General features: G+C 42.1%; 1 protein-coding gene across 12 annotated transcripts in view; it reads right to left on the reverse strand.

Moving 5' to 3' along the window:
* add1 (adducin 1) overlaps positions 1 to 27955 on the reverse strand; it is an 87647-nt gene that overhangs the window by 49419 nt on the left and 10273 nt on the right. For all 12 annotated transcript variants that reach the window (XM_033018362.1, XM_033018354.1, XM_033018356.1 and 9 more), the window contains exons 2-4: positions 10864 to 11077; positions 5987 to 6149; positions 514 to 665 (exon numbers count right to left, since the gene is read on the reverse strand). In XM_033018362.1, the coding sequence (XP_032874253.1) occupies positions 514 to 665; positions 5987 to 6149; positions 10864 to 11058 (510 nt within the window). In that variant the 5' untranslated portion in view covers positions 11059 to 11077. The remainder of the gene's footprint in view (positions 1 to 513; positions 666 to 5986; positions 6150 to 10863; positions 11078 to 27955) is intronic.

The raw sequence follows: 27955 nt of genomic DNA on the forward strand, positions 1-27955 counted from the left end.
ATGGCAGGACTTTCATATGAAGAAAGACTGGATAGACTCGGCTTGTACACGCTAGAATTCAGAAGATTGAGGGGGGATCTTATAGAAACTTACAAAATTCTTAAGGGGTTGGACAGGCTAGATGCAGGAAGATTATTCCCGATGTTGGGGAAGTCCAGAACTAGGGGTCACAGTTTAAGGATAAGAGGGAAGTCTTTTAGGACCGAGATGAGAAAATCATTTTTTACACAGAGAGTGGTGAATCTGTGGAATTCTCTGCCACAGAAGGTAGTTGAGGCCAGTTCATTGGCTATATTTAAGAGGGAGTTAGATGTGGCCCTTGTGGCTAAAGGGTATGGAGAGAAGGCAGGGATGGGATACTGAGTTGGATGATCAGCCATGATCATATCGAATGGCGGTGCAGGCTCGAAGGGCCGAATGGCCTACTCCTGCACCTATTTTCTATGTTTCTATATCAAAATGCAGTAAAAATATATAAACTTTAACATGCCAAATATTGGGAGCTCAACTTACTGTTATGTGGTTGTAGATAAGCTGAGACCATCCAAAGAGATCTGCTAGCCTGTGGAAAGCAGCCAGCTTACATCGAAACAATTTCTCTCCTTTCTCATATGCAACAGATTCAGATCCACGGAGATCATTCACAGGGGTAACCATTCCCAGACCTAAAATAGAAATATGAAAATGGAACAGTACATAAGTGATTTGGGAAATTAAACTCTGGCACGATATACAAAATGAATGGCAGGACTTTGGGTAGTGCTGTAGAACAGAGACTCCTAGGGGGACAAGTAAATAGTTCCCTGAAAGTGGCGACACAGTTAGACAGGTGGTAAAGAGGGGTATGGCACGCTTAGCTTTATCAGTCAGGGCACTGAGCATAAGAGTTGGGACATTATGTTACAGCAGTACAAGGCTGCACCTGACATTGGGTGCAGTTCTGGTCACCATACTATTGGAGGGAAGTGATTAAGCTAGATAGTGCAGAAAAGATTCACAAGGGTGTTACAGAGACTGACGGGCTTGAATTATAAGGAGACTGGAACCATCTTCCCAAGGAACGTAGGAGGCTGAGGAGTAACCCGACTATGGTTTATTAAAATCATGCGGGGCCCAGATATGGTGAATGGTCACAGTTAATTTTCCACGGTAGGAGATTACAAGACAAGAGAGCCCAAGTTTAAGGCTGAGTTGGATGATCAGCCATGATCATATCGAATGGCGGTGCAGGCTCGAAGGGCCGTATGGCCTACTCCTGCACCTATTTTCTATGTTTCTATGTTTCTAAGGCGAGTAAGCAAAGATTTAAAGCGGACACAAAAGGCATGCTTTTCCACTCCACTCATGGACCCATACCAATTCGCCTACAGAGCCAACAGGTCAGTTGAGGACACCGTCAACTTAGCAACTCATCACATCCTGAACCACCTGGAGTCCGCAAACACATATGCCCGCATCCTGTTCATGGATTTCAGCTCGGCATTCAATACAATAAACCCGGCTATACTGTTTAATAAATTACTGGACATGAACATTGATCCATGCATTTGTTACTGGATTCACAGCTTTCTCTGGAACAGGAAACAGAGGGTGAGGATCAACAATAATACATCCTCCCCTCTGTTCCTCAGTACAGGCACACCCCAAGGCTGTGTTCTTTCACCCTGGCTTTTCTCTCTTTACACAAACCAGCTCACATCCCACCACAGCTCTGTCAACTTGTACAAATACGCGGACGACTCAACAATCATAGGTTTCATCACCAATAACCAAGAAACTGAATACCGTGCACAGATCAACCAAGCAGTGACCTGGTGCACAGACCATGACCTCTCACTCAATTCATCAAAAACAAAAGAACTCATCATCGACCTCAGACGCCAGCCACCCCCCAAAACTCCTGTGCTCATCAACGGTGAATCCATCATCATCACTGACACTTTCAAACTCCTTGGCACCCACATCAGCAACAATCTCAAATGGAGGACAAACGCAGACCACATTTATGGAAAAGCCCAGCAAAGACTTTTCCATCTTCGGCAGCTTAGGAAGTTCAGAGTAAGGCCTCATCTGATGCTCTGCTTCTATACAGCCATTATTGAAAGCATCCTCACTTCATCTATCACAGTTTGGTTCGGCAGCCTCGACTCACTCTCCCGGAAGAAACTACAACGCATTATAAACAGAGCTTCCAAAATTATTGGCTTACCCCTTCCATCACTTGAATCACTCTACCATAAACGGACACTTCACAAAGCCCGCAGGATCATCACTGACCCCACTCACCCTGCACACTATGCCTTTCAGCTACTGCCCTCTGGGAGGCGTTACAGGTCAATTGCCTCCAAAACAACCCGTTTCAAAAACAGTTTCATTCCTACCGCAATTAACTTTTTAAACTCCGTACGGTGAGGAAATACGAATAAGCATGGCCCTTATGTATTATGAAATGTGTCTGTTTGTATGTATATCTACGTTACGAGTTGAATGTTTGATGAAATGTTGGAACCTGTATCGAGCTGTACTGAGAACAAATTCCACCAGCCTGGCTGTGTGGTCATTAAAAAATACAATACAATACAATACAATACAAAGAGAGCTGTGGGTATTTGGAACAAATTGCCAGTAAACATGGTAGAGGCAGGCATATTTACAACATTCAAAAAGACACCCGGACAAGCATATGTACAGGAAAGATTTAAGAGGTGTGTTGGCAAAACGCAGACAAATGAGACTAGCATGGGTAGGCACCTTGGTCAGCATAGACGAGTTGCGTTGAAGGGCCTGTTTCCATGCTATTCAACTCCATGAAGGTTCTGAATTTTGAATAAGAGCTCTGTCTACCAACTCAGACAAAAATAGTCTGAAAAACTGAAGATGTTAATGATATGGGTACTCAACAATAGGGACTGCTGAAGGTCAAAAAGAGGGTAGGCTGAACCTAATATTTAAGGCAGCCAATTATCTGTTACAAATACTGGTCACATTTCAACCCAAATCTGGTCAATCTCCAGGTCATATTATGGAATTACATACTCAGTTTCATTATTAAAAGTACCCTGAGCTGAATACTTCCGAATCATCTGTAGATATTCCAGTTGTTAATCAAATTAACTGAAACCCTGCAAATATTGGCATTGTGAAAAATATAGCAGCAAAGGTTCTTTGGCAATCTCCTGTGCAGAATGGTGGGCAGGAAAGATAGGTTATCACAGTTCCCTAACCAACTTTGATATTATTAATGTGTAGGAAATAACTACAGATGCTGGTTTAAATCAAAGGTAGACACAAAATACTGCTGTTTCAGCGGGACAGGCAGCATCTCTGGAGAGAAGGAATGGGTGACGTTTGGGTCGAGACCCTTCTTCAGAATGATGTCAGGGGAGTGGGCGGGACAGGTAGAATGTAGTCGGAAACAATAAGACTGGTGGCCCTTGTCAAATAGCCCTTGCTTTCCCTCTCTCTCCATCCCCTCCCCCTTCTCAGTTCTCCCACCAGTCTTACTGCCTCCGGCTACATTCTATCTCTGTCCCGCCCACTCCCCTGACATCAGTCTGAAGAAGGGTCTCCACCTGAAACGTCACCCATTTCTTCTCTCCAGAGATGCTGCCCGTCCCACTGAGTTACTCCAGCATTTTCTGTCTACAGTGCCCTCCATAATGTTTGGGACAAAGACCCATCATTTGTTTATTGCCTCTGTGCACCACAATTTCAGATTTGTAATAGAAAAAAAATCACATTGCGATTAAAGTGCACATTGTCAAATTTTATTAAAGGGTATTTTTATACATTTTGGTTTCACCATGTAGAAATGACAGCTGTTTATATACAGTCCCCCCATTTCAGGGCACCATAATGTTTGGGGCACATGGCTTCACAGGTGTTTGCAATTGCTCAGGTGTGTTTAAATGCCTCATTAATGCAGGTATAAGAGAGCTCTCAGCACCTAGTCTTTCCTCCAGTCTTTCCATCACCATTGGAAACATTTATTGCTGTTTATCAACATGAGGACCAAAGTTGTGCCAATTAAAGTCAAAGAAGCCATTGTGAGACTGAGAAACAAGAATAAAACTGTTAGAGACATCAGCCAAACCTTAGGCTTACCAAAATCAACAGTTTGGAACATCATTAGGAAGAAAGAGAGCACTGGTGAGCTTACTAATCGCAAAGGGACTGGCAGGCCAAGGAAGACCTCCACAGCTGATGACAGAAGAATTCTCTCTTATAATAAAGAAAAAACCCCAAACATCTGTCCGACAGATCAGAAACACTCTTCAGGAGTCAGGTGTGGATTTAGTCAATGACCACTGTTTGCAGAAGACAGCGTGAACAGAAATACAGAGGCTACACTGCAAGATGCAAACCACTGGTTAGCCACAAAAAATAGGATGGCCAGGTCACAGTTTACCAAGAAGTACTTAAAAGAGCAACCACAGTTCTGGAAAAAGGTCTTGTGGACAGATGAGATGAAGATTAACTTAAATCAGAGTAATGGCAAGAGCAAAGTATGGAGGAGAGAAGGAACTGCCCAAGATCCAAAGCATACCACCTCATCTGTGAAACATTGTGGTGGGGGTGTTATGGCCTGGGCATGTATGGCTGCTAAAGGTACTGGCTCACTTATCTTCATTGATGATACAACTGCTGATGGTAGTAGCATAATGAATTATGAAGTGTATAGACACATCCTAACTGCTCAATTTCACACAAATGCCTCAAAACACATTGGCCGGCAGTTCATTCTACAGCAAGAGAAGTGCCCTGCCTTTGGCCAAGTTTGTATGGCTGCAAGAGGCGTAATCATTTCTGGAGATGCTGCAGATCCCGACCTAATAGAGAGCACACAAAGCAGCCAATAACTTTGCTGCAGGCGGAGTCTGTCAGATTTTCCAATAGCACCATGGGCGAGAGACCAAAGGTCGATAGAATTGTTCAGCAGGCACATTCCATTATCACACAAAATGTGCACAATAGTGAGCCAATGGCCACTGTAACAGTAAACAATAAAGTGATCGAGATGAAAATCGATACTGGAGCGGAATGTGTACTGCAGGCTCCGAATCATGAGTTGAACTAACCAGCATGGCTGCCCGCATGCCACCAGGTGGTGGTGTGGAAAACATGACATGGAGTATGGTTCAGGTCATCAGCAGCAAAACCAGACACGGATCAAATCAGCAATACTGTTTGATCTACAATCACCAGAGAAGACACCCAGCAACTGGTGATGTCCATGAATCGCAGACTTCAAGCAGTCGTTGCATGCAAAGGATATGCAACAAAATACTAAACATGACTACTTTCATTTACATGATATTGCTGTCTCATGGTGTCTTGAAATGGGGGGGGGGGGGGGGGGACTATGTATAAACACTGCTGTCATTTCTATATGATGAAACCAAAATGTATAAAACTGGCCTTTATTAAAATCTGACGATGTGCACTTTAACCACATGTGTTTTTTTTTTCTGTTACAAATCTCAAATTGTGGAGTACACAGGCAAATAAATAAATGATGGGTCTTTGTCCCAAACATTATGGAGGGCACTGTACCTTCGGCATTATTAACTTCATTCCAAAAACACGGTCCTTCTATTCACAAACTGACTGCAGACTTTGTGATAAACAAAATTGGCTCCGTAAACTATTTAAATAAAATGTTTTTGGATTCTACAAGGATGTGAAAGGTGCTATATAAATGATTGCTCATTTGTTAAATAGCAACCTAGTTGCACCCTCACTTATTCCTGCCGAAGATCAAACTGGAAGTGGGTGGGTTTGGTTCTTTTTCCAGGCCTTTTCTTTGCATTTTTACATCGAGAGAGAGCATTACAAATGTGACCCAAAGTATTTGGGAAGCATCAGATCTCTTATCTGTGGCTTAAACATCGATAGGAACAGTAGGGAATCAGTTATCTCTGGGAATTCATACACTGCAAGCCTTTTAATGGAAGCTTTCTCAAATACCCAAAATGAATATACTTACTCATGTTTAATGCAGCCATTCCACCTTGTGGTGCAGCAGGATACATACTAGGCACATTTGTTGTCATGAAATCTGCAATCTGTTGTAATGCAAGTAGACTAGTTGGAGTTTTTCCTTTCTTGAGCTGCTCTTGAATCATTGATTCCAGTTCTTCACAGAAAGCCTAGAAACAGACATATATTTCACAAAGGCAAGAATATTATTTCTCACCAAGTCTAATTTTATTACTAGCAGATATATGAAGAGCAAGCTGTCAGACAATGCCATTATTAACTAGAAAACCGATTACAATCTAGCTGCTATAGACAACAAATCAATAACATTTGCAAAATAAACATTCTACTCCCCCCACCTAAATTTGGCTTGAGGAAGGGAGGGTGGGTTGGCAATGGGGATGAAATGATAAACCAGACTAATTTTGCCTCATAAGCCTTTACTATGTAAACCAACCATTGCAATTTTAAACTCTAGCGATGGGGGAAAAAACTAGCAGCAAAACCATTCCCACTGAAAAACTGGTTCTTTTTTCTCAGAATAAATGCGAAAATCACCAGAAACCCGATTATTGCCCTGAACATGCAACTCCTATTAATATGGAGACCTCCAAATCTGAGGAAGGACATTATTGCCATAGAGGGAGTGCAGAGACTGATTCCTGGGATGTCAGGACTTTCTTATGAAGAAAGACTGGATAGACTCGGATTGTACTCGCTAGAATTTAGGAGATTGAGGGGGGAATCTTATAGAAACTTACAAAACTCTTAAGGGATTGGACAGACTAGATGCACGAAGATTGTTCCCGATGTTGGGGAAGTCCAGGACAAGGGGTCACAGCTTAAGGATAGAGGGGAAATCCTTTAGAACCGAGATGAGAAAAACATTTTTCACGCAGAGAGTGGTGAATCTCTGGAACTCTCTGCCACAGAAGGTAGTTGAGGCCAGTTCATTGGCTATATTTAAGAGGGAGTTAGATGTGGCCCTTGTGGCTAGAGGGATCAGGGGGTATGGAAAGAAGGCAGGTACGGGATACTGAGTTGGATGATCAGCCATGATCATATTGAATGGCAGTGCAGGCTCGAAGGGCCGAATAGCCTATTCCTGCACCTATTTTCTATGTAATACATTGCCTTTGCAGAACAGCCCAGCAGAGAGGCGCAGCCCAGCAGGGGGGGGGGGGGGGTTCACATCATAACAGCTGCTGCTAAAACTATACGCCAGCATCTATGAGGTTCTATAATCAGAGCTGCCAAGTTTTGTCAGAGCATTTCAGTATTCTAGTACCTGAAAATCAGTATTTTGCTGAGGAAATCAGTATTTTTACGCAGTGCCATTTTGCTGAAAAAAATGTTTTTTATGTGCGGTCATACCCATGTAACAGTACAAGAATGCATAACTTTGCTACCAATTGACATGTCTTCTACGCACCTTACTTGACAGTGCATTCATTGCCATCGCTTTGTATACTTCTGTTTGAACGGCTGCTTCCTGCTTTTATCACCAGATGATGATGTAGAAGCCATTTTGGAAGCCTCCCTCCCTTGCTCTCTCTCCCTCCTTCCTCTTTCCCTCCCTCCATCTCTGCCTCTCTCTCTCGTTCTCCCTCCCCGAACAGTCTGTGACCCATAGCACTGTGGCCATAGCGGTTAGGGTTTTGCCCAATAATTACCTGAATTTTACAGCTATCGTAGAAGAAGAATCTGTGGAATACTTTGTGAATTTCCTCTTAGAGCATATGTTGCAGAACCAACTTTGGAGTAAACTATTTTTTGATTATGATCATGGATAATTTGGTTTTCGAGTAATAGGAAATGAGTAATAAGAGATCTTAAAGAGTGGTTAAAGGAGGTAGCGATCCAAACAGGATAGAATTCCAGATGCCTTGAACTTGAACACCACAAGACCAACCACTGCTTTCAACTTTAAAAAAATGAACAATTACAGTTGCATGAAGGTGGAGTTGTCCAAGGTCAATTAGGAACATTAGCTAAGGGACAGATCAGTGGATGAACTGTGGCAGATATTAAAAAAGCTTGTCCATTCCACTCATTTGGAAGTTATCCTAATTATATAGGATTCCATGATAAAGGGACACGATTTCTGGTTAACAGAGAAGATCAAGGATAATGTTAAGATGGAAATACAAAGTTTCAAGGTCTGGCGGTAGACCAAAAGTCTGGGACATTTTTAGAATACAACTAGACTAAGTGGGACCCGTTGGGATCACACGGGAGGGCTGGTCCCCCAACGCAATATTCCACGTCTCCGCCAATTCCAATATTGGTGGAGACGCTTTCACAGACGCTGTCTGACCCGCTGAGTTACTCCAGTGTTTTGTGTCTATCTTTGGTTTAAACCAGCATCTGCAGTTCATTCCTGAACATTTACAGTTTTTGTTTTATTTCAGAAGAGATATCCTATTTGGTTCATCAAAATTAAGCAGTCCCTCAGCATCACATTCACATCATAACAAAATTATTCTAATCCTAATCATAACAAGAGTATTCTAATCCTAATGCAGGTCGCACACTCAAAGAACTCCAACTCATAACACATTAACTAACACAATAAATGGATGCACCTAAAACAAGGCCAAACAAAAATATCTCTTTTGACCCCAGAGGACAAGAGTTAATTTAAGGTGTACACCACCAGCTCTGCTTAAATGTTAATTTTATAGCTGAATCTCTGCACGAAATGGAGTGTAGGCTTGAGAATTCCATCCGAGAAGCATACATAAACCCACATCAGAAATATTAGGAATTCATTCATGGTTTTTACTCTACTGCGTAATTCTTACTTCTCAAAGTCATAGATCGACACCATCAGACCCCCGTTATTATAGCGACCATGTGGTGGCACCAGGTGGTGGGCCACGCACTATGCATAATCTTCAGCTCTTGGGGGGGGGGGGGGGGGGAGGGCAACCTGAGCTCCCAGGAGCAGAAAAGGCTGCAAAAAGTTGTAACCACTGCCCAGTCCATCATCGGGTCTGACCTCCCTACCATCGAGGGGATCTATCGCAGTCACTGCCTCAAAGGCTGCCAACATCATCAAGGACCCACACCATCCTGGCCACTCATTCATCTCTCCGCTGCCATCAGGTAGAAGGTACAGGAGCCTAAAATCTGCAACATCCAGATTCAGGAACAGCTTCTTCCCCACAGCCATCAGACTATTAAACACAACTTCAAACAAACTATGAACTATAACAGCCTATTGCACTTTATTTTTTTACTGATGCGTGTATATATATATATATTCTATGGTATATGGACACACTGTATTGTGATACCTGATCTGTATTTAGGGCTACAATACCCTGTTGTGCTGCAGTAATGTAAGAATTTCATTGTCCTATCTGGGACACATGACAATAAACTCTCTTGACTCTTGACTTGTCACGTGTCCCAGTGGCGAGAGGTAGGGGTCACGGTGTGGTCACGGGTGCCCCTGTGGAGTATTTAAGGGGTTAATCGTGAGCACACGGGTTTGGTGAGTGAGGAGATTTAGTGTTGCAATTAAGACCAGTATTTTCGGACAAACTTTGTGTCTGCCTCGTTCTTTAAAGGACAACTCCGCGTCCGCTACAACCAATTAGAACATAAAATTAGAGGAAGATAACTTAAGTAAAAAAGATGCTCCACATGCATAAACCTTTCAGCTCTCCAACAAACAAACTATTTATTGCTATACAACAGAACAATAGAGGTAGAAGTACTATGTAATTTACCTTCAGTAAAAATGCCTTGTGGTGCATTTAGCATGGTATAATAAATAACCCAAGGTGCATTACAAAAGCTTTACCTGTACTTCTCTCAAACCCATCTCCTACCTATGAGAAGAGCAAGGACAATGATCCCTTAAAATAACACTAAGTGCTGGGGTGACTCAGTGGGTCAGACAGCGTCATTGGAGAACATGGATAGATGACATTTCTGAAGAAGGGTTTCGACCCACAGCATCATCTTCCGTCCAGAAACATCACCTATCCATGTTCTCCAGGATGCTCTGGAGAACATGGGCCAGGAAGTCCACATGATTTAATCCTTTAGAAACGCCGAGAGAGTAGGGGAATGTGTTTCTCTTGAAGGAATCTGGTTGAAGCAGTGGGAACTGTGAGAGATGACATATTCAATGTGTAGCTGGTGGAAGTTGAGAATCAAGGGATTATTGTTGAAACAAGGAATTGCAGATCCTGGTTTACAAAAAAGGACACAAAGTGCTAGAGTAGCTCAGCAGGTCAATGGTTCTTCTCTGGACATAAATGATCTCACACGTAAGTTTGCAGATAAAATGACAATTGGTTGAGTTGTGGATAGCAAGGAAGGTTGTCAAAGGATTCAGGAGATATAGATCAGTTGGAAATTTGGGAACAGAAGTAACAGAATAGTTTAGTTTTGAGATACAGCGCAGAAACAGGCCCTTTGGCTCACTGGCCCTTCCAAAGACGAGTCTCCACCCGAAATGTCACCCATTCCTTCTATCCAGGGACGCTGCCTGTCCTGCTGAGTTGTTCCAGCATTTTGTTTTTATCTTCAAAGTAAACCAGCATCTGCAGTTCCTTCCTACATACCTCATTGGAGGCCTTTGTTCTATCTTTAATTGGACTTTATCTTGCACTAATTTTTTTTTGCCTTATCTTTCACCTTTTACCTTTTTACCTTAGTGGACGGCTTGATGGTAATAATGCTTAGTCTTTTTTTTCTACTCGATACCATGCAAACAAAAGATTTTCACAGTAAAACTAAACGATGAAATGATTACAATCGGGTTTTGACCCTGACCTCCAAAATAAATTAAGCCTAGTTTACACTTCGAATGTGAATAAAAACATGCACTTATGGAAATTCATTTGAAATGAAAATATTTGAGGTTACCGGACTCTGCAGAATCATGGACACTCTCTTCCTCTGTTCCATCATGTTGAAATCCTGACGCAAGTCAGGGGGCATATTCCGCTCTCTGAGGTAGTCAGGATTGTTTTCATCAACCCGATCAAAATATTTCTCCTTGTGCGGAGCAGTTGAAGGGGGTGGGGAAGTAACCACCCCTGCATTAGTGTCACCATTCATGACAAGGTATTTTAGGCTCCTGTGAGGAAGAAGATATTGAAATGTCAACCAATCACAAATAACCTATAAAGTACAGTCAAACTTAGCTCCTCAGGATAAAAAAACTAAACTTCATCAAGTTTTAGATTGAATTATCTACAATATTAAGAAAAACACCAAGTAGTTTGCAATGAAGGTTTGCATATATGCCTTGTCATCTTAATTTTGCCATTGTATTTAAATGTCAAATTAATTTCAAATACAACTCTTAACAGTTAGGATAAAAATGATGATCCAACTACTTCAAAGATCATCATATTGTCCTACATAGCTACTCAGTCAAATTAAGTACAGTGGACAAAATATTAATTGTATTGTATTGTATTGTATTCAAATTTATTGTCATTGTCTCAGTTAGAGACAACGAAATGAATTTCCCTTACAGGCAGTATCATAAAAATAAAAATAAATAAATAATGATAAATAATAAAACATATTAAAAATAAAATAGAATTTTAAAAAAAGCACAAACACTGAAAGTCCACGACACAACATAACACAGTGGCACCAAGGTGAGGAAGGCACCATAGTCCAGCCAGCCTCCCCTCCGTTCTTCCCAGATGTTCACTCGTGGTCGAGGCCTTCCTAGCACCCGCAGTCGCCGCCCCGGGCGGCCCGTTGTTCAGGCCCTCACGCCGGGCTGGTGGAACGCCGACGCCGAACCCCGACGGTGAACATCCTCCTCCTCAGCGGCCCGGACCTCCTGATCAGCCGCCCCCCGCAGCCGGAGTCCGCAGCTCCCGTAGTCCGCAGCTCCCGAAGTCCGCAGCTCCCGAAGTCCGCAGCGGCCGAGCCGGGCAGAGTCGCAGGTCCCCGTGCTGTCCATCAGCGCCGCCCGCGTTGGGAGCTCCACAAACCGCAGCTCCATGATGTCGGTGCCGCAGGTCCAGCACTCCGGGCTTCAGACGGCGATCCCCAGTAAGGGACCTCGCGATGTTACAGCGCTGTCCCGCCGCTGCTGGAGCTCTGGTCGATCCCGGCAGGAAAGTCCACGCCAATCCAGTAGGTAGGCCGCTGGAGGGGCGGGGGGGGGGGGCGAGGACGCGACTCGAATAATAGTCGCGTCTTCACCAGGAAGCGGCTGAAGGACGGTATCCCCCGCACTGTACCCTCTTCCCCCACATCAAAACACAAAAAAACACAAAAAAACACACTTTTACATAACTAAATAAACAAAAAAACAAAAAGATACTGGGCTGTAGGTGGAGGCTGCTGGCACCAGCGCCACCGGAAGTACAACATCTCAACCTGGAATTTAAGATTATTTGAAAACAACAGTATCAAAATTTTAAAATTCCTTAAAATAAAGGAAAATAAGTGAATGTTTACGAAGGAACTGCAAATGCTGGAAAATCAAAGGTTGACAAAAATGCTGGAGAAACTCAGCGGGTGCAGTAGCACCTATGGAGCGAAGGAAATAGGCAACGTTTCGGGCCGAAACCCTTCTTCAGACTCAAGAAGACTTCTTCTTCAGTCTGAAGAAGGGTTTCGGCCCGAAACGTTGCCTATTTCCTTCGCTCCATAGGTGCTGCTGCACCTGCTGAGTTTCTCCAGCATTTATGTCTACCGAAAATAAGTGAATAATCTTTTATCTTCTTTTGACTGATGGAAATTTTCTGATTGCCAGAATTTGCAAAGTCAGTGACTATTACGGAATGTTAATTGGTGAATCAATGGCGAGTCCAAATTGGAAATGCAACAACAGATTGTATTGCGCAGCCAGAAGGCTTCCCGACGGGCCACGGCTGTGAACTGGGAACATGGCCAGAGGCCTTTATCGAGGCACCGTGGTCTCGCTGCCTCCCTGATCGCCGCATAGAAGCCCGGCCAGGGTCTCGCGGGTAGAAGCCCAACTTGGATGAAGTGGCCGACGGCGCCCGTGGCTGGGGCCCACGTGGGTACCACGGAGGCGTGAAGTGGGGCGTCCACAATGGTGAAGCCTTGCGACGATGGGACCACAGCGGTGGTGAAGCCTCACGGCGGCGGCAATGCCTCACAGGTCGACGGTTGATGAGAGCGTGGAGGACCGCCATGAGGGAGTGAGGGGAAGAACAATGGAGGACCCGGCGTGGGGGGACTGCCGTGTGGGAGGAGGGGGGAGAACAATGGACCATATGGGGGTGTGGAGACAAAGGACAATGGGGACCCGGCCTGGGGGAACCGCTGGGGGGGGAAAACAAAAGGAGGAGCCGGTGTGCTTTGTAACTTTGTCAGCGCCGTAGGTGGCTGCTATTTGTAGACATTGTGTATGCAAGCAAAGAATCTCAGTGTCTACCAAAAATACTAGAGGAGCTCCTCTAGTATCTTTGGTGTCTACTCATAGGTGACTATAAAGTATTCCTATTCCTAATTTCCCACTGTCACTTTAACAACTCCAGTGCCAACTGTCTTCGTGAATATTCAACCATTTTCTAGGAGACTTCAAAGCCAAGCTGAGTGTTCTGGAAGCTTTCAGCATACCAATACTTGAGAACTGCTATTTATAGATGATGCATTTAAGGTGTGGAAACTGAATTGTCTAATAGTTGGCTCTGCCCTTTTCACTTATTTCTTGTAGACACAAGGTTTAGTATCTAAACCATAGTGCTTTTAATAGAGCAAAATTTGTATCAGTACGGTATTTCCAGCTTCCATTACTGCCGACTTCAGACAGAATTTGCTTAACATTTAAATATTAATTGCAATATTTGAGATGTGAAACCATTTATTAATGGAAATCATTTTGAAATGAAAATATTAACACTATTTTCATACCTGTTTCTATCACTTTACTACAATCTTAGATTCCTGAACTTATTCTAGTGCCCTGCATCGACTTTCTACTTCACTTTTACAAACTGGTCTTTTCAATTTTAGCCTGCATGTCACTGGGGAGCTTGAAAGAATCGGGGGGGGGGGGGGGGGGATAAACTTCAATTAAATAAAAATGGCCAAAGGAATAATCTCCTGTTTATGTTGGTGCTGTCACTGCTTGTGCATGACCAGATTCATGGGAATCAGCAGGCTAATAGAGTATATTATGTTCAAGAAGTGAGAAAGTAGACTGGTAGTGGAAAGTGGGAGAACAAAAACAGAATTGGAGTTAACACAGAATGGAACTCAAAGATATTATGAATACAAATTTAAAAGAAGCACTTGTCAAGGAGGAAGTGTGAGACAGTTTAGGGACCAACGAGTTGATCTGTGGAAGATGTGCTGGGATATTTTACTGTGCAGGTTGGTTCAAAAATCTGATGGTTTGAGGAAAGTAGCTGTTGAATTCCATAATAAAAAACTCAGTGGAAAAAAACAGTAGAGTTGCTGCCTTACAGCACCAGAGACCCAGGTTTGACCCTGACTACGGGTGCTGTCTGTACAGAGTTTGTATGTTCTTCTATTAACCTTGTGAGGTTTTTCCAGGTGCCCTGTTTTTCTCCCACACTACATTGACGTACAGGTTTGTAGGTCAATGGCTTGGTAAATTGAAAACTATCCCTGGTGAGTAATTTAGTACTAGTGCACGGGGTGATCGCTGGTTTGCGCGGACTCGGTGGGCCAAAGAGCCCGTTTCCATGCTGTATGTCTAAAGTCTAAAACTCCAAAGATTCACCACCCTCGATGTAAAGAAATGTCTTTTCCATTTAAGTTCCAATGGCTAGGGGAATAATCCTCTCAGCATCCAACTTGTTGAACTCATTCAGAGTCACGTGTTTCAATGAAGTGACCTCTTATTTGTTTCAATGAATACAACCTGAATACACCCAGCATACTGATTTCTCTCCTCATTTGACAACCACTAACTAAGGAACCCGTTCGGTAGATCTTCATGGCACTTACCTATGACAAATATATTCTTTAATGTGCAAGGATAGATAAATCAGGTATATCCAAGAACACTGCGAGGAGCTCAATGCATAGGCGTACCACCCTCTGTGTGAAAGAGTTGCCCCTCAGGTTATTATTAAATCTTTCCCCTCTTCCCTGAAACCTATGTTTCTGGATTCCCCAACCCTGGGAAAGAAAAATAGGTTGTTCCATCATTTACAAACTACAGAAGTTTGATGTAAAATCATTGCTGCAAAATCTGCCTACCTCTCCTCCATATTCACCGATCCCTGCCTAAACCACAGAACCCTCTTCTCCACAGTGGGCAACCTCCTCAAGCCTCGAGCCAACACTCTCCCTACCTCTACTCCGGATCTCTGCAACTCATTCCTCCACTTTTTCGCAGATAAAATCAGCACCATCTATCAATCTTTATCCCCTGTACCCGACTCCCCAGCATCTACTCCACCACCTACCAAGGCCCCTCCTTTCAACATCTCCACTGACCTCCTTACCCCTCCTCCACACTGCTTCCTCTCCCAGTTTGACCTGGTCACCCCTATTGAAATCGCCAAACTCATCAGCTCTTCCAAACCCACTACCTGCTCCCTCGACCCTCTCCCCACTCCCCTGTTGAAGTCCTGCCTCCCCGTTCTCTGCCCCTACCTCACTAATCTCTTCAATTCCTCATTGTCCCAAGGAATTGTCCCCTCCGCTTTCAAAACTGCTGCCGTTACACCAATCTTAAAGAAACCTGGTCTTGATCCCTCCTCTCTCATTAACTACCGCCCAATCTCAAACCTCCCCTTTCTTTCAAAAACCCTGGAGCGTATCGTTGCGTCGCAACTTCATTCCCACCTCCTTGCGTATAACCTACTTGAACCCCTCCAATCTGGCTTTCGCCCCCTCCATAGCACAGAAACTGCTCTCCTCAAAGTCCTCAACGACCTCCTCACCTCTGCTGACACTGGTTCCCTCAACATCCTCATCCTCCTCGACCTGAGCGCAGCCTTCGATACAGTGAACCATAACATCCTGCTCACCAGACTCAAAGACCTCGGCATTGAAGGCTCTGCACTCAGCTGGCTCCGTTCCTACCTTTCCAACAGATCCCACTTCATCTCTCTCCACAACCACACCTCTGCTACAGCCGCAGTCACTCAAGGCGTTCCCCAAGGCTCCGTACTCGGCCCCCTCCTCTTCATCATCTACATCCTCCCTCTTGGTCAGATACTCCGCCACTTCAATCTAGACTTCCACTGTTACGCTGATGACACCCAGATTTACCTTGGCACCAAATCCCCCCACAACCCCCCCCCCCCCTCTCCCATATCAACTCCTGTTTGTCAGCTATAAAAACCTGGATGCAACATAATTTCCTCAAACTCAACAGCGATAAGACAGAATTCCTCCTCATAGGCTCCAAAGCCACACTCAGCAAAATCAATAACCCCACTCTCACCATCGACGGCACCACTGTCTCCCCATCTCCCCAGGCCCGCAACCTTGGCGTGATCTTTGATTCCACCCTCTCCCTTGAGCCTCACATCCGCCATGTCATTAAAACCTCCTTCTTTCATCTCTGCAACATCGCCAAACTCAGACCCTCCCTCACACTGCCCGCTGCTGAAAGACTCATCCATGCCTTCATCTCCTCCCGACTGGACTATTGCAACTCACTTCTCCTTGGCATCAGCTCCACCTACATCAACCGACTCCAACTGGTCCAGAACGCAGCCGCCCGACTCATCACCCACACCAAATCCTGGCATCACATCACTCCAGTCCTCAAACAACTTCACTGGCTTCCCATCTCCCACCGGATCACCTACAAAATCCTGGTCCTCACCTACAAAGCCCTCCACCATCTGGCCCCCCCATATCTCACTGACCTCCTCTCCCCCTACCAACCCTCACGGTCCCTCAGATCCACATCAGCCGGTCTCCTCTCCATCCACAAGTCCAACCTCCGCAGTTTTGGGGACAGAGCCTTCTCCAGGGCAGCTCCCAGGCTCTGGAACTCCCTCCCCCAACTGATCCGCAATTCCGTGTCCCTCACCATCTTCCAGTCCCGCCTCAAGACCCATCTCTTCACCTGTGCCTATCCTTAGCCCCACGTCCCCGTCCCTTTTCATCTGTGAATTAATTCGCCTCATACTGTGTTTTGTATTGAATTCTGTCTTTACTTTGTGTACTAGTCATGTCTCTACTATTTATTTCATTCCCCTTACATGTTTTTCCTCTACATGCTCAATTTTTGTAAGGTGTCCTTGAGACTCTTGAAAGGCGCCCATAAATAAAATTTATTATTATTATTATTAGAAGTGACACCAATTTGTACAACCTGCGATATGATGAACTTCTCTGAAAGAGTAGGAAATAAGAATACAAGCCAAATCATGGATTAGTCCATACTCTCTGCCTGGTTACAACGAACCATTTTTGGGTTCTGTTGAAATCTCATGTATCTGAAATATACTTCCTCACATGCTGCCTGAATTGCTGAGTAGTTACAGCATTTTAATTTTATTTCAGATTTCCAACATCCGCAGTTTGTTTTCCTTTTCACCATTATTGGAAGCCTGGGAATCAAGTGCCTCAGCTCCTTTTTTCAGAGGGTAATTTGTGTAAAGGGAGAACATAAAGGAAGAAAGAATAGTCTCTAATCTTATGCCAACAGGCACTTTTGCTAAACAGGAGAACGTTGTTTGCTTGGATAAGAAGGCACAGAAGCAAAGACGAATAATGGGGAAGGGGTGAACTAAAACAAAATTACAGTATTAAATCTATTTAAAATATTCTATGGTTTACATCTACAATTAGGTTGCACCTCCCCAAAAACAAACATGGGATTTTTATCATTTTTTCATATATTCGTATTTGCTGAATTTAAGTTATCTTAAGTAGATTGCTTTTTATATTACTTTTCTTCTTGCATATAATTGTTTAAACAAAATGAACTCAACTGACTGGTTCCATTGGTTTTCAACTGACTGATCCTGATTGCATCCATTTTGAAGACAGTGTGTTTTTTATTAAAATGTGTTTTGCTTGGGCGAGATGAAATGAGTGGAAAGTTCTGTCATTCTCTAAACTAAGTAACATTGAAAACATGACTAAAAAAAGTACACATATGTACACAAAACAACTGGATTACTACTTCTTGGTGCAAATTGGATGATTTAGTGCATGAATTACTACTTCTTGGTGCATCGGATGATGCACAGCAATGAAAAAGAGGAAGACAGGCAGAATGTCACTGTATGCGGACAATGGCACTTCACGGGGGGGGGGGGGGGGGGGGGGGGGGGAATAGGTAGGTGGTTAACAAATGATATATTCATAAGCAGCCTTTTTTGCTTTTCAGATTTGCTTCTTTGACAGCTGCACATTCTAACCTACTTAAATAATTAAATAAAGTAGAGCATAGGAAACCAAAACCTTTCAGAACACTTTGAATAATAAGAACGTTGTTGACCTCTACCTCCCCACCATTACTCTTAGGCATGTTTTCTTTGGGAAGGTAGACACATGATTAAACAGCAACTGAAGCTTTTTTGGAGGATGATAGAATACTGAGGTTGCACGATTTCAACACAAACAGCAATGACTGCTTTGACATTTAATCCAGAACATTTTGTAAAAACGGAAAAAATACAGTAAAGACGGATTTACCAAGCGAATTACAAAGCAAAATTATTTTCAATTATATCAGGCAGCCAAAAATAAAGTTCTGAAAAAAGATTCTCTGATGAGGCTAATTTAAGTTCCAATTACATAATAGTAAAAGGCACGTTCACTACATAATATAATAAAAGACTAAAGCAGTAGATTAACTGGTTCTGAAGAATCCCTCTAAAGTCCTCAAGAAGGCCACATGCAATTTTTGGGGTTATAAACAGCATAACTGACAAAGCCATTCATACAAACTGAAGAAAGTCATTCGTTGTTCAATTGTTTGAGTCAAATTCTGCACTTATTCACCAGTAACAGGTTAATTTTAGCCTTCAGAAGCTTGTGAAAAGCAAAGCAGAGCAAATGTACTATTTAAAACAGTACCATAAACATCCTTCATTGGAACCATGAAAAAGTCAAGAAATGGATTTCTATGAAGATCATGACTGCAAGCCCTACTAATTTCTAAAGTACTCAAAGAAAGTTCAAACTTTGACTGCAATATTGGGAGAATCCAATTAATTTTATGAACATACGGTGAAAATTCTGCCTATGATGCTAAAGAATGACAAATGCCATGGTAAATTTTAAGCTGTTAGTATCGCGGTACATAATGAGCACTTTTACTGTGTTTACCGTCAGGATAAACTTTAAGCTTCAATTAAACTTTTACAGTTCGATTCCATTCAACAGGCATGTTGCAATTATAAACACAAATTTCTTCATTTTGTAGATAGTCTTCATTGATGGTTCAGTAGAATCCAACTAGATTCACAACTGATTTCTAACCTCAACAATCAGTGTGTTTTTAGTTTCAACCTAAAGTCTCTCCTTGATCAACATTACTAAGGTAGATGATACAATGAAATATATAAAAGGTGCTGCTGCTGCATAGCTTCAGCAACCCAGGTTACGTGGAGTTCAACCTTCGACTAAGTGGGTTTCTTTGCACATCCTGCAGATGACATGGTAATTCAATTAGCTACCATAAATTTTCTATAGTACAGATGATGGCAGGAAAATCACTGGGGACTCAATGAGTAAGTGAGAGAGATAGGGAAATAACAGAGAGTGGCGCAAAATGGAATTGATGGAATTACTCACAGCATGAAATGTTAGTGAGGAGGATTTGAAGGAGGGAAGTGGATAGAGATTCAAGGAGCATTATACAGCATTGGAATCTGGTGATAGGATAGGTTGTTAGACTCTCTTGCAGGTGATGGTCATTGCCTGGCACAATTTTGGCATTAATGTTTCAATGCCAGAATGGTGCCCATATCATGCTGCTAGCAGCCACAGGCTGGTTTATTTGCTGAGTATTTATGAATGAAATTGAATACTGTCACTCGATGGTAAATATCCCCAGCATTTGCCTTAACTCTGCTTTGGAGGCTGGTCCAGAAGGTTGAGGCACACGGGATCCTGGTCAAGCAGATCTAAAATTGGCTTAGTGATTAGTTTAGGCAGATCAGCACATTTCCTATCATGTAACAAAAATACATAATGGTTAATCTTTGTGTTCTATTATAACCATAACCCTGAAAGTAATCACAATTATGAATCATATACATTTGCCAACTTCACAAGTACAGAATAATTGAGTTGATCTTTTTACAGTTTCTTTTTCCATAGACCACAGCCGAGATCTGGAATGCACTGCCGGGAGAGGTGGTATAATCATATACAATTAGCACGTTTAAGAGGCACTTAGACTTAAATAGGCAAGGAATAGAAGGTTACAGTTCCAATTCACGTAAATGGGATTAGTGTAGCTGGGAAAATGGGTCAGCATGGATATGGGCGGCTGAAGGGTCCATTTCTGTGCTCTATGATTCCGATAAATGAAACAGCACAGAAAAAGTGCAATTTTACTAACCTTAAGATATTTTATTAACCTTAGGAAAATGTATTACATATTTTTAGAGCTGCTGCAGATTATTCAAGTTATAATAACGGGACATATCTGTAGATTTAGCAGGGATCATTATTGCAAGCAATTCAGACATAAATGCTATCAATTAGATGCAGTTAATGTTAAGTTGCCATGGAATTACAGTTTTCAATGGAATACAAAAAGAATTTTATATAATTAAATACAATAGCGATTTAAAAAAAAATAACCACTATAATTTTCTTCATGGAAAACGGATGTGGGTATAGAATCATTTGCCTCAAATATTGCAATGGAATTTAAACCTCCATGGCTGAAATTCATCTAATCAAACGCAATCCAAATCGAAGCTCCATAAAATATTGTTAAAGTGTCTGAAAAAAAAGTCATCACTACTTACAAAGAGGTTAAGCTGTCTCAAAACAGCTTCTAGCAAGTAGTGCTTCATAATTGCAGAGAATACATTTCAGCAATGATTGAATACATAAAGGTGGAACAAGCATGTGGCATCTCAATGGGCTAGATAACATTGAAGAAGTGTTTGAGGAGGAAGAAGAGTATGAGAAGGATATAGTTAACTTCAAAACTGTGGAGGAGTTCAAGTGAGCAAGAACAAATGTATTATGGACAGATACAGGAAGGTGCCTTTTATGACTTGTGTTTGGTTCGTTTTAGGGATGTAGCAGGTGGTAACTTGATTAGTGAAATCAAAACATGATGTTACAAGAAAGATTTGTATCTTTACAAGATACAAGAGCTCAGATTTGTGCAAGCAAGCCTCAGAAACACAAAAAGTCTGTTGGACTTGCCAATTAAAGGAATGGGAGCGAAAAGTATTTTGCCCAGATTAAAACCAATGCTAAAGAACTCTAACTAAAACATGTAAACTACAATGGAATTCCACCCATCAGGTTATAAGAGCAAGGATCATTAGAATTTACAAAGTGAATTAAAATAAAGTCTGAGGACTGAACCTGGGGATAATTTTCACTTGTCATAAGGAATATGAGTAGAATTAGGCCATTCAGCTCATCAAGTCTACTCCGCTTCTATCATGGCTGATCTATCTCTCCCTCCTAACCTCATTCTCCTGCCTTCTCCCCAAAACCTCTGACACATGTACTAATCAATAATCTATCTATCTATCTATCGCTGCCTTAAAAATATCCACTGACTTGGCCTCCGTAGCCTTCTGGGGTAAAGAATTCCACAGATTCACCACCCTCTGACTAAAGAAATTTCTCCTCATCTCCTTCCTAAGAGAATGTATTTTAATTCTGAGGCTATGACCTCTAGTCCTAGACTCTCCCACTAGTGGAAACGTCCTCTCCACATCCACTCTATCCAAGCCTTTCACTATTCTGTATGTTTCATTGAGATCCCCCCTCATTCTTCTAAACTCCAGCAAATCTTCTAAACTACAGGCCCATAGGTTAACCTACTCATTCCTGGGATCATTCTTGTAAACCTCCTCTGGACCTTCTCCAGGGCCAGCACATCCTTCCTCAGATATGGTGCCCAAAATTGCTCACAATATTCCAAATGCGGCCTTACCTGCACCTTATAGAGCATCAACATTACATCTCTGTTTTTGTATACAATCCCTCATGAAATAAATGCTAGCACCGAGTTACTTCATTACCGATTTGACTTGCAGATTAACTTTTTGGGAAACCTGCACCAGCACTCCCAAGTCCCTTTGCATTTCCGATTTCCGGATTCTCAACCCATTTAGAAAATAGTGTACGTCTTTATTCCTACTACCAAAATGCATGACTCCACGCTACATTATACTCCATCTGCCACTTCTCTGCCAACTCTCCCAACCTGTTCAAGTCCTTCTGCAGAGTCCCTGTTTTCTCTACACTACCTGCCCCGCCATCTATTTTCGTATCACCCGCAAACTATGCCGCAAAGACTTCAATCCCCTCGTCCAGATCATTAATATACAACGTGAAGCGTAGCGGCCCCAGCACCGACCACTAGTAACTGGCAGGCAACCAGAAAAAGCCGCCTTTATTGCCACTCTTTCTCTTCTGCCATCCAGTCAACCTGCTATCCATGCTAGTATCTGCCCTTTGATACTGTGGGCGCTCACCTTCCTAAGCAGCCTAATGTGTGGCACCTTATCAAAGGCTTTCTGAATCATTGTAGAATTATTTACTTTTATTTATTGCTGACATTTACTCTCAATAATATAGGTTGGGAGCACAGTTCAGCAAGTTAACAAAAAGCTACTATATGGTACACTAACTACTGCAAGACTCCAAAAGGATGCTGCACAGTCCATCAAACCAAAGGGAAACATTATCATATTTATTCTCTCCGAGACTGCTGCGATGGAAGTGTTCAATAATTCATAGTTATACTCCTGCCAGCTCTCGAAGGTTATTGTAATCTAGATGTCCAATTGCTGACTGTCAGATGAGAGTTTTCTCTATTTCCTAAAAGGTACAAGCAAAATTTAACAACTCAGTGAAGACAAAGATTTTTTTAATTTTTTTAAATTTTTTTTTAAAGGAGCCTAGGGCAGCTATTTAGCTCATTAAGACTGCTGTCCATTCATTAAGATCATAGCTGATCTACAACCAACACCACTTTCCTGCACTATTCTCAATTGTCTTAAATCTCCAAAATCTATGGATCTTTTTTCAAAAGATACTCCAGTCTTCTGCAAAAAAGAATTCCACACTCATCGCATGAATAAATTTCTTGTGACCTCAATCTTAAATGACCTACTCTTATTCTAAGGTTATTACCCCAGGTTGTGGACTCCTCAGCCAGAGGAACCATCCTCCTGGATCTAGCTCTTATAACACATCCAATAAATTAATAGCTTTCATGGTGAATTATAATATAGAGCTCAATGAGGGAGAAGGATTTCCGGCTAAATTTTAAAAAATTCTTACAAGATAATAAGGGCACAGCACAGCAATGCCAGTCTCACTTTCATACTCCTTTCTCCTATTTTGGCACTCGCCTATACCAGAATGGGTTAATTTATGGTAACCAAATAATTTACCAGTCTTCGGGACGTGAGAGAAGATTAGAGTACCCAGCAAAAACTCAAAAGAACTTGGATAAAGCAAATGCTTAGTCTTTATCACCAGGGCAGAGGATTCAAAAGCTAAGGGAATTAACTTAAAGTAAAAAGGAATAGCTTTAAGAGGGACCACAGCAGCAACGTTTTTACTCAGTTGGAAGTCTGTATCTAGACTGAGCAGCCAGATAAAGCTATTGAAGAAATTGTAATTATGAATTAAAAGATATTTGGACAGATATGTAGACGAGGAGAGTTATAAGAGGCCTTTGGGACAAATGGCAGCAAATGGAACTTGCACAATGTGCCAACTTGGTCAGCATGGACAAGATGGGGGTGAGGTGCCTGTTTCCATGTTGTATTACTCTATGACTCCATGGGACAAGAAATCTTTCCATTACTAAAGACTTTTTTTTGGTTTGGTAAGTTTAGTTTATTGTTGCGTATACCAATGTACAGTGAAAAGCGTTTTTGTGGCGTGCTATCCAGTTGGTGGAAAGACTATACATGATAACAATCAAGCTGTCCCACAGTATACAGATACACTATCCATATCTCGTCAAGCTGTTAAAAAAGTTAAAGAACTAGCATCCTCCCAGCAATGCGGAAAACTGCCCAAACCATACCAAGCAGCACTTACTTACCAACCCCTAGTTTGGGATTTAACAGGGCCATTCAGTCCTGAGCAACCAAAAAACTGAATTTCAGTGGCAAGATGAGAACAATTCCCCTTGACATTAAGGCATCAGTTGACAGTGGCATCAAGCTACTGAACTCAACAGGCATTGAGAAAAAAATACCACCAATTTGATTATAATTTGCACAAAGGAAGACAGTGTGGTGGTTAATCATCCCACCCCAAATAGGTCAGACCAGCTTCAGCTTCCTAATGTCCTTCTATACATCGTAACGCCAAAAATATGGATATTTTCTATTAATCACAATGTCTGATTCCACTCATAACTTTGCACTAAAACAGATATGCATGCTTGCATCAAAACACAGACAACACATAGGCAAGGGCTGATTAGTGGCAAGTTACATTCACTCCAAAGAACGATCAGTTCAAACAAGGGTCCAATTGCTTATTCTTGACATTTATTATCCTTGCCAAGTCTCCCACAATCACTATCTTGTGTGACCAGAAACAGATCAACAACAGCAACACCAGGAACAGTCAGAGTTTGTGGTATATCCAGTGGCAAGAATTATCATTTGATACTCAAGCCTTTTCAAGCCATAAGGACCAACAATCAGGAATATGATGGATTTGTTTTTCTACATGCATGGATGTGTGTAACCTTAAATAGACACAATACCATTCAGGACAAAGCAACTCATCCAATTGGTAATTCATCCATCCCCAAAACATTGTCTTCATGTATACACTTTCTGCTGACTGGATAGCATGCAACAAAAGAGCATTTCGCTGTACCCCTGTACACTTGACAATAAATTAAACTGAACTAATCTTCCATTAACATCACACCGTGTGCTGTTCACTTGTCCACTGTGTGTTGAGGTCACTTATCTAGGCCACTTCAACAGTACCAAACCACCAAGGCAAGCAGCCACTTGGGAAAACCACTACCTGTAGATAGGCAACAAATGCTGGCCTTGCCAGCAACCACCACACCAAACAAAATGAATAGAATAGAATAGAATAGAATAGAATATGTTTATTGTCATTGCACAAAACTGAGCAACGAAATTCCATTTGCTTCTCCTCCGTTAAAAGAAATACAACACAACAACCAATACACATATGTACAGTTAATAGTAAAATAATAGATACATTTTTTTTAAAGTTTAAAAGAATTTAGCGGTATTCCTCGAAGTTACTTCTTGCTTCCCAGTGTTCACTATTGGAGAAGCTCTTTTACCGCACATGGGTAGAAACTATTTTTTAGTCTACCGGTGCGAGCCTGCAGAGACCGGAGTCGCCTCCCCGAGGGTAGCAGAGTAAAAAGGTGGTTGGCAGGGTGGGATGTGTCCTTCTTGATATTTATGGCCCTGCGCAAGCATCGGGCCTTGTATATGTCATCCAAGGAGGGCAGGTTAGCGTTTGTAATGCGCTGCGCAGTTTTTATAATTCCCTGCAGCGCCCTCCTCTCAGCCACAGTACAGCTGGCAAACCACACCAGGATTCCGTAGGTGAGGATACTTTCCACGGCACATCGATAGAAGGACAGCAGCAGCGGCTGTGAGACGTTAGCTCTCCGTAGAGACCTCAGGAAATACAGCCGCTGATGAGACTTCTTCAAGAGAGTGACGGTGTTCATTTGCCATTTGAGGTCCTGGGAGATGTTTATTCCCAGGAACCTAAAGTCGTTGACTCTCTCCACCATGTCTCCTTTGATGTATAAGGGAGCATGTATAAGGGAGCAGGTTCCACTTGAAGAAATCAAGTGTTAGGATACTAGAGTGTAAATTTTAATGCGCAAAAATACCTTTGCTAGTCCTTGACCTACATGCTTTAAGAAGAGGAGAAATTACATTGGATGCCTACATCTTTGATGACGGAAGGGGAAATCAGAATGGATGAGAAGGGAAATCACAATCAAGATCAATGAATAAGAAAGAGATATTGAACATATAAAAATATAACAGGCCTGTGCGAAATAGCATTTAATTTCACCTTACATATTAGGAAGGAAGTCGCTAGACTATCTCACACACACATCCTCTATATAAATGCATATAAGATTTCCTCCTCAGACTTCCTTCCACATCACATAAAATTGCCTACAAAATAAATCAAAATCAAAAAAAGGAGTAAAGATATAGTGAAAGATATCAAGCAGAATGTCTGCAAAGCTACCAGAATTTTATGCATTAATAAATAATTACAAATCAGGAATTAAGAAAAAAGTTTTAAATATACTCTTACAGTTGTTACCCAATTACTGTTTTCTGAAATTGTCATGCTCAGTCTAATATAGTTGAATTTTCAAGCTGTCAAAGTAATAACTTCATGAAGGTAAATATTCACAGCCAACCTCTCAAGCCTGTTCCACCAGAACATTAACAAAGGGTAACAAGAAATATCAGTCAGAGGACATTTGTTGCCTTATGCCTGCACCAAAAGCCAACCTTCAGCAAGATCATTTACCTGAGTGGCACATCTCATATCTCTTAACATCTAAAATTTCCTGAATACTTAAATATCATGTCTGTTTTTGTACTTCTGCTTTCCCAACTTATCTCATTGTACCCAAAAAATGATCACAACTTTGAATTTGTCATCTCAGTCATAAAATGGCTGATCCCTAGCACTTCAACTTGTCTTTTGGGATCACCCTTGTCAATCCATCCCAGAATTATATGCCACATTGAGATCATCCATTATCCTCCTGCTGCAGTGAGATTATCCAATTTTAATTACACTCGTCAAAGGAAAACCCTCTCATACCTACCAAATTTAAACACCTATAAAATTCTAACAGCTACTATAATTGAGGTATAGTTCATTACTATTGATCTTTGACACCTATTAGCCAATACAGGACCCTACAACTGAAAGCAGCAGAGGCCCAAATAGCAGAGCAGCAATTTAAACAATCCATAGCACGTGTGTTTAAGAAAATCCCAAACATTTGCGCAAAAATCTTGGAATAGACTTAATTTAATTTTTTCTTCTGGAGATTGTTTGGAATTTAAAGTCGCTGATTGCTTATTTAGAAAAGGATGTCACAAATAAGGTTCAATTAGTTCTAATAAAGTAGACCTTGCTTTAGGATTTATTTACTTCAAATAAGCAGAGGTGATAAATATAGTTATAGAGGTTCACCTCTACTTAATTTCACTTTTGACATATAAAAAAAATTCTGAAAGTTAAATGTGGGTTATGGATTTGGATATCATAACCAAAATACTCCAATTATTTCACCAGAAATACTCCTGAAACAGTTTACTTAGAGCCATAGAGTCATGCACTTATGGACCTGTCCTACTTAGGCGTTTTTCAGGTGACTGTCAAGATGCCGGCAGTCGCCTGAAAAACGGGCGACTGGAATGGTGACTGTCAGAGTGGAACACAAACATACACATCGCTTCCTTCACCAGCCAGTTATGCAGGCGGGGGACAGGGCAAGCGGGGGGAGCGCTGTCTGAGTGAAATTCACATGGTGCAAAGCAAATGTGATACAGACACACACCACGATGAACAGGAAGGTTGGCGCTGTAATTAAGACGGTAAAAGCACAGTGTAGGGGAAGGGTCACGTAAGTCCTTTAAAAAAGGGGGGGGAAAGAAGGGGTGAAAAGGGGTGATGATGAAGGAGTGGAGACAACTTTTAAGAAGTCTGTGAAGCTCGGTCGGTTATCCTTGGTTCTGAAAACTACTGCTTACGTTTTTTTTCCCAATGAGCCAATGAAATTCACAGGTCAGCACCGGCTGCAACCTACGAGAACCTTCGACCTCCTGGCAACCCACTAGGACTTCCTGGC

This window comes from Amblyraja radiata, chromosome 3 (genome assembly GCF_010909765.2).
Source record: "Amblyraja radiata isolate CabotCenter1 chromosome 3, sAmbRad1.1.pri, whole genome shotgun sequence".
Classification (NCBI taxonomy): Eukaryota; Metazoa; Chordata; class Chondrichthyes; order Rajiformes; family Rajidae; genus Amblyraja; species Amblyraja radiata.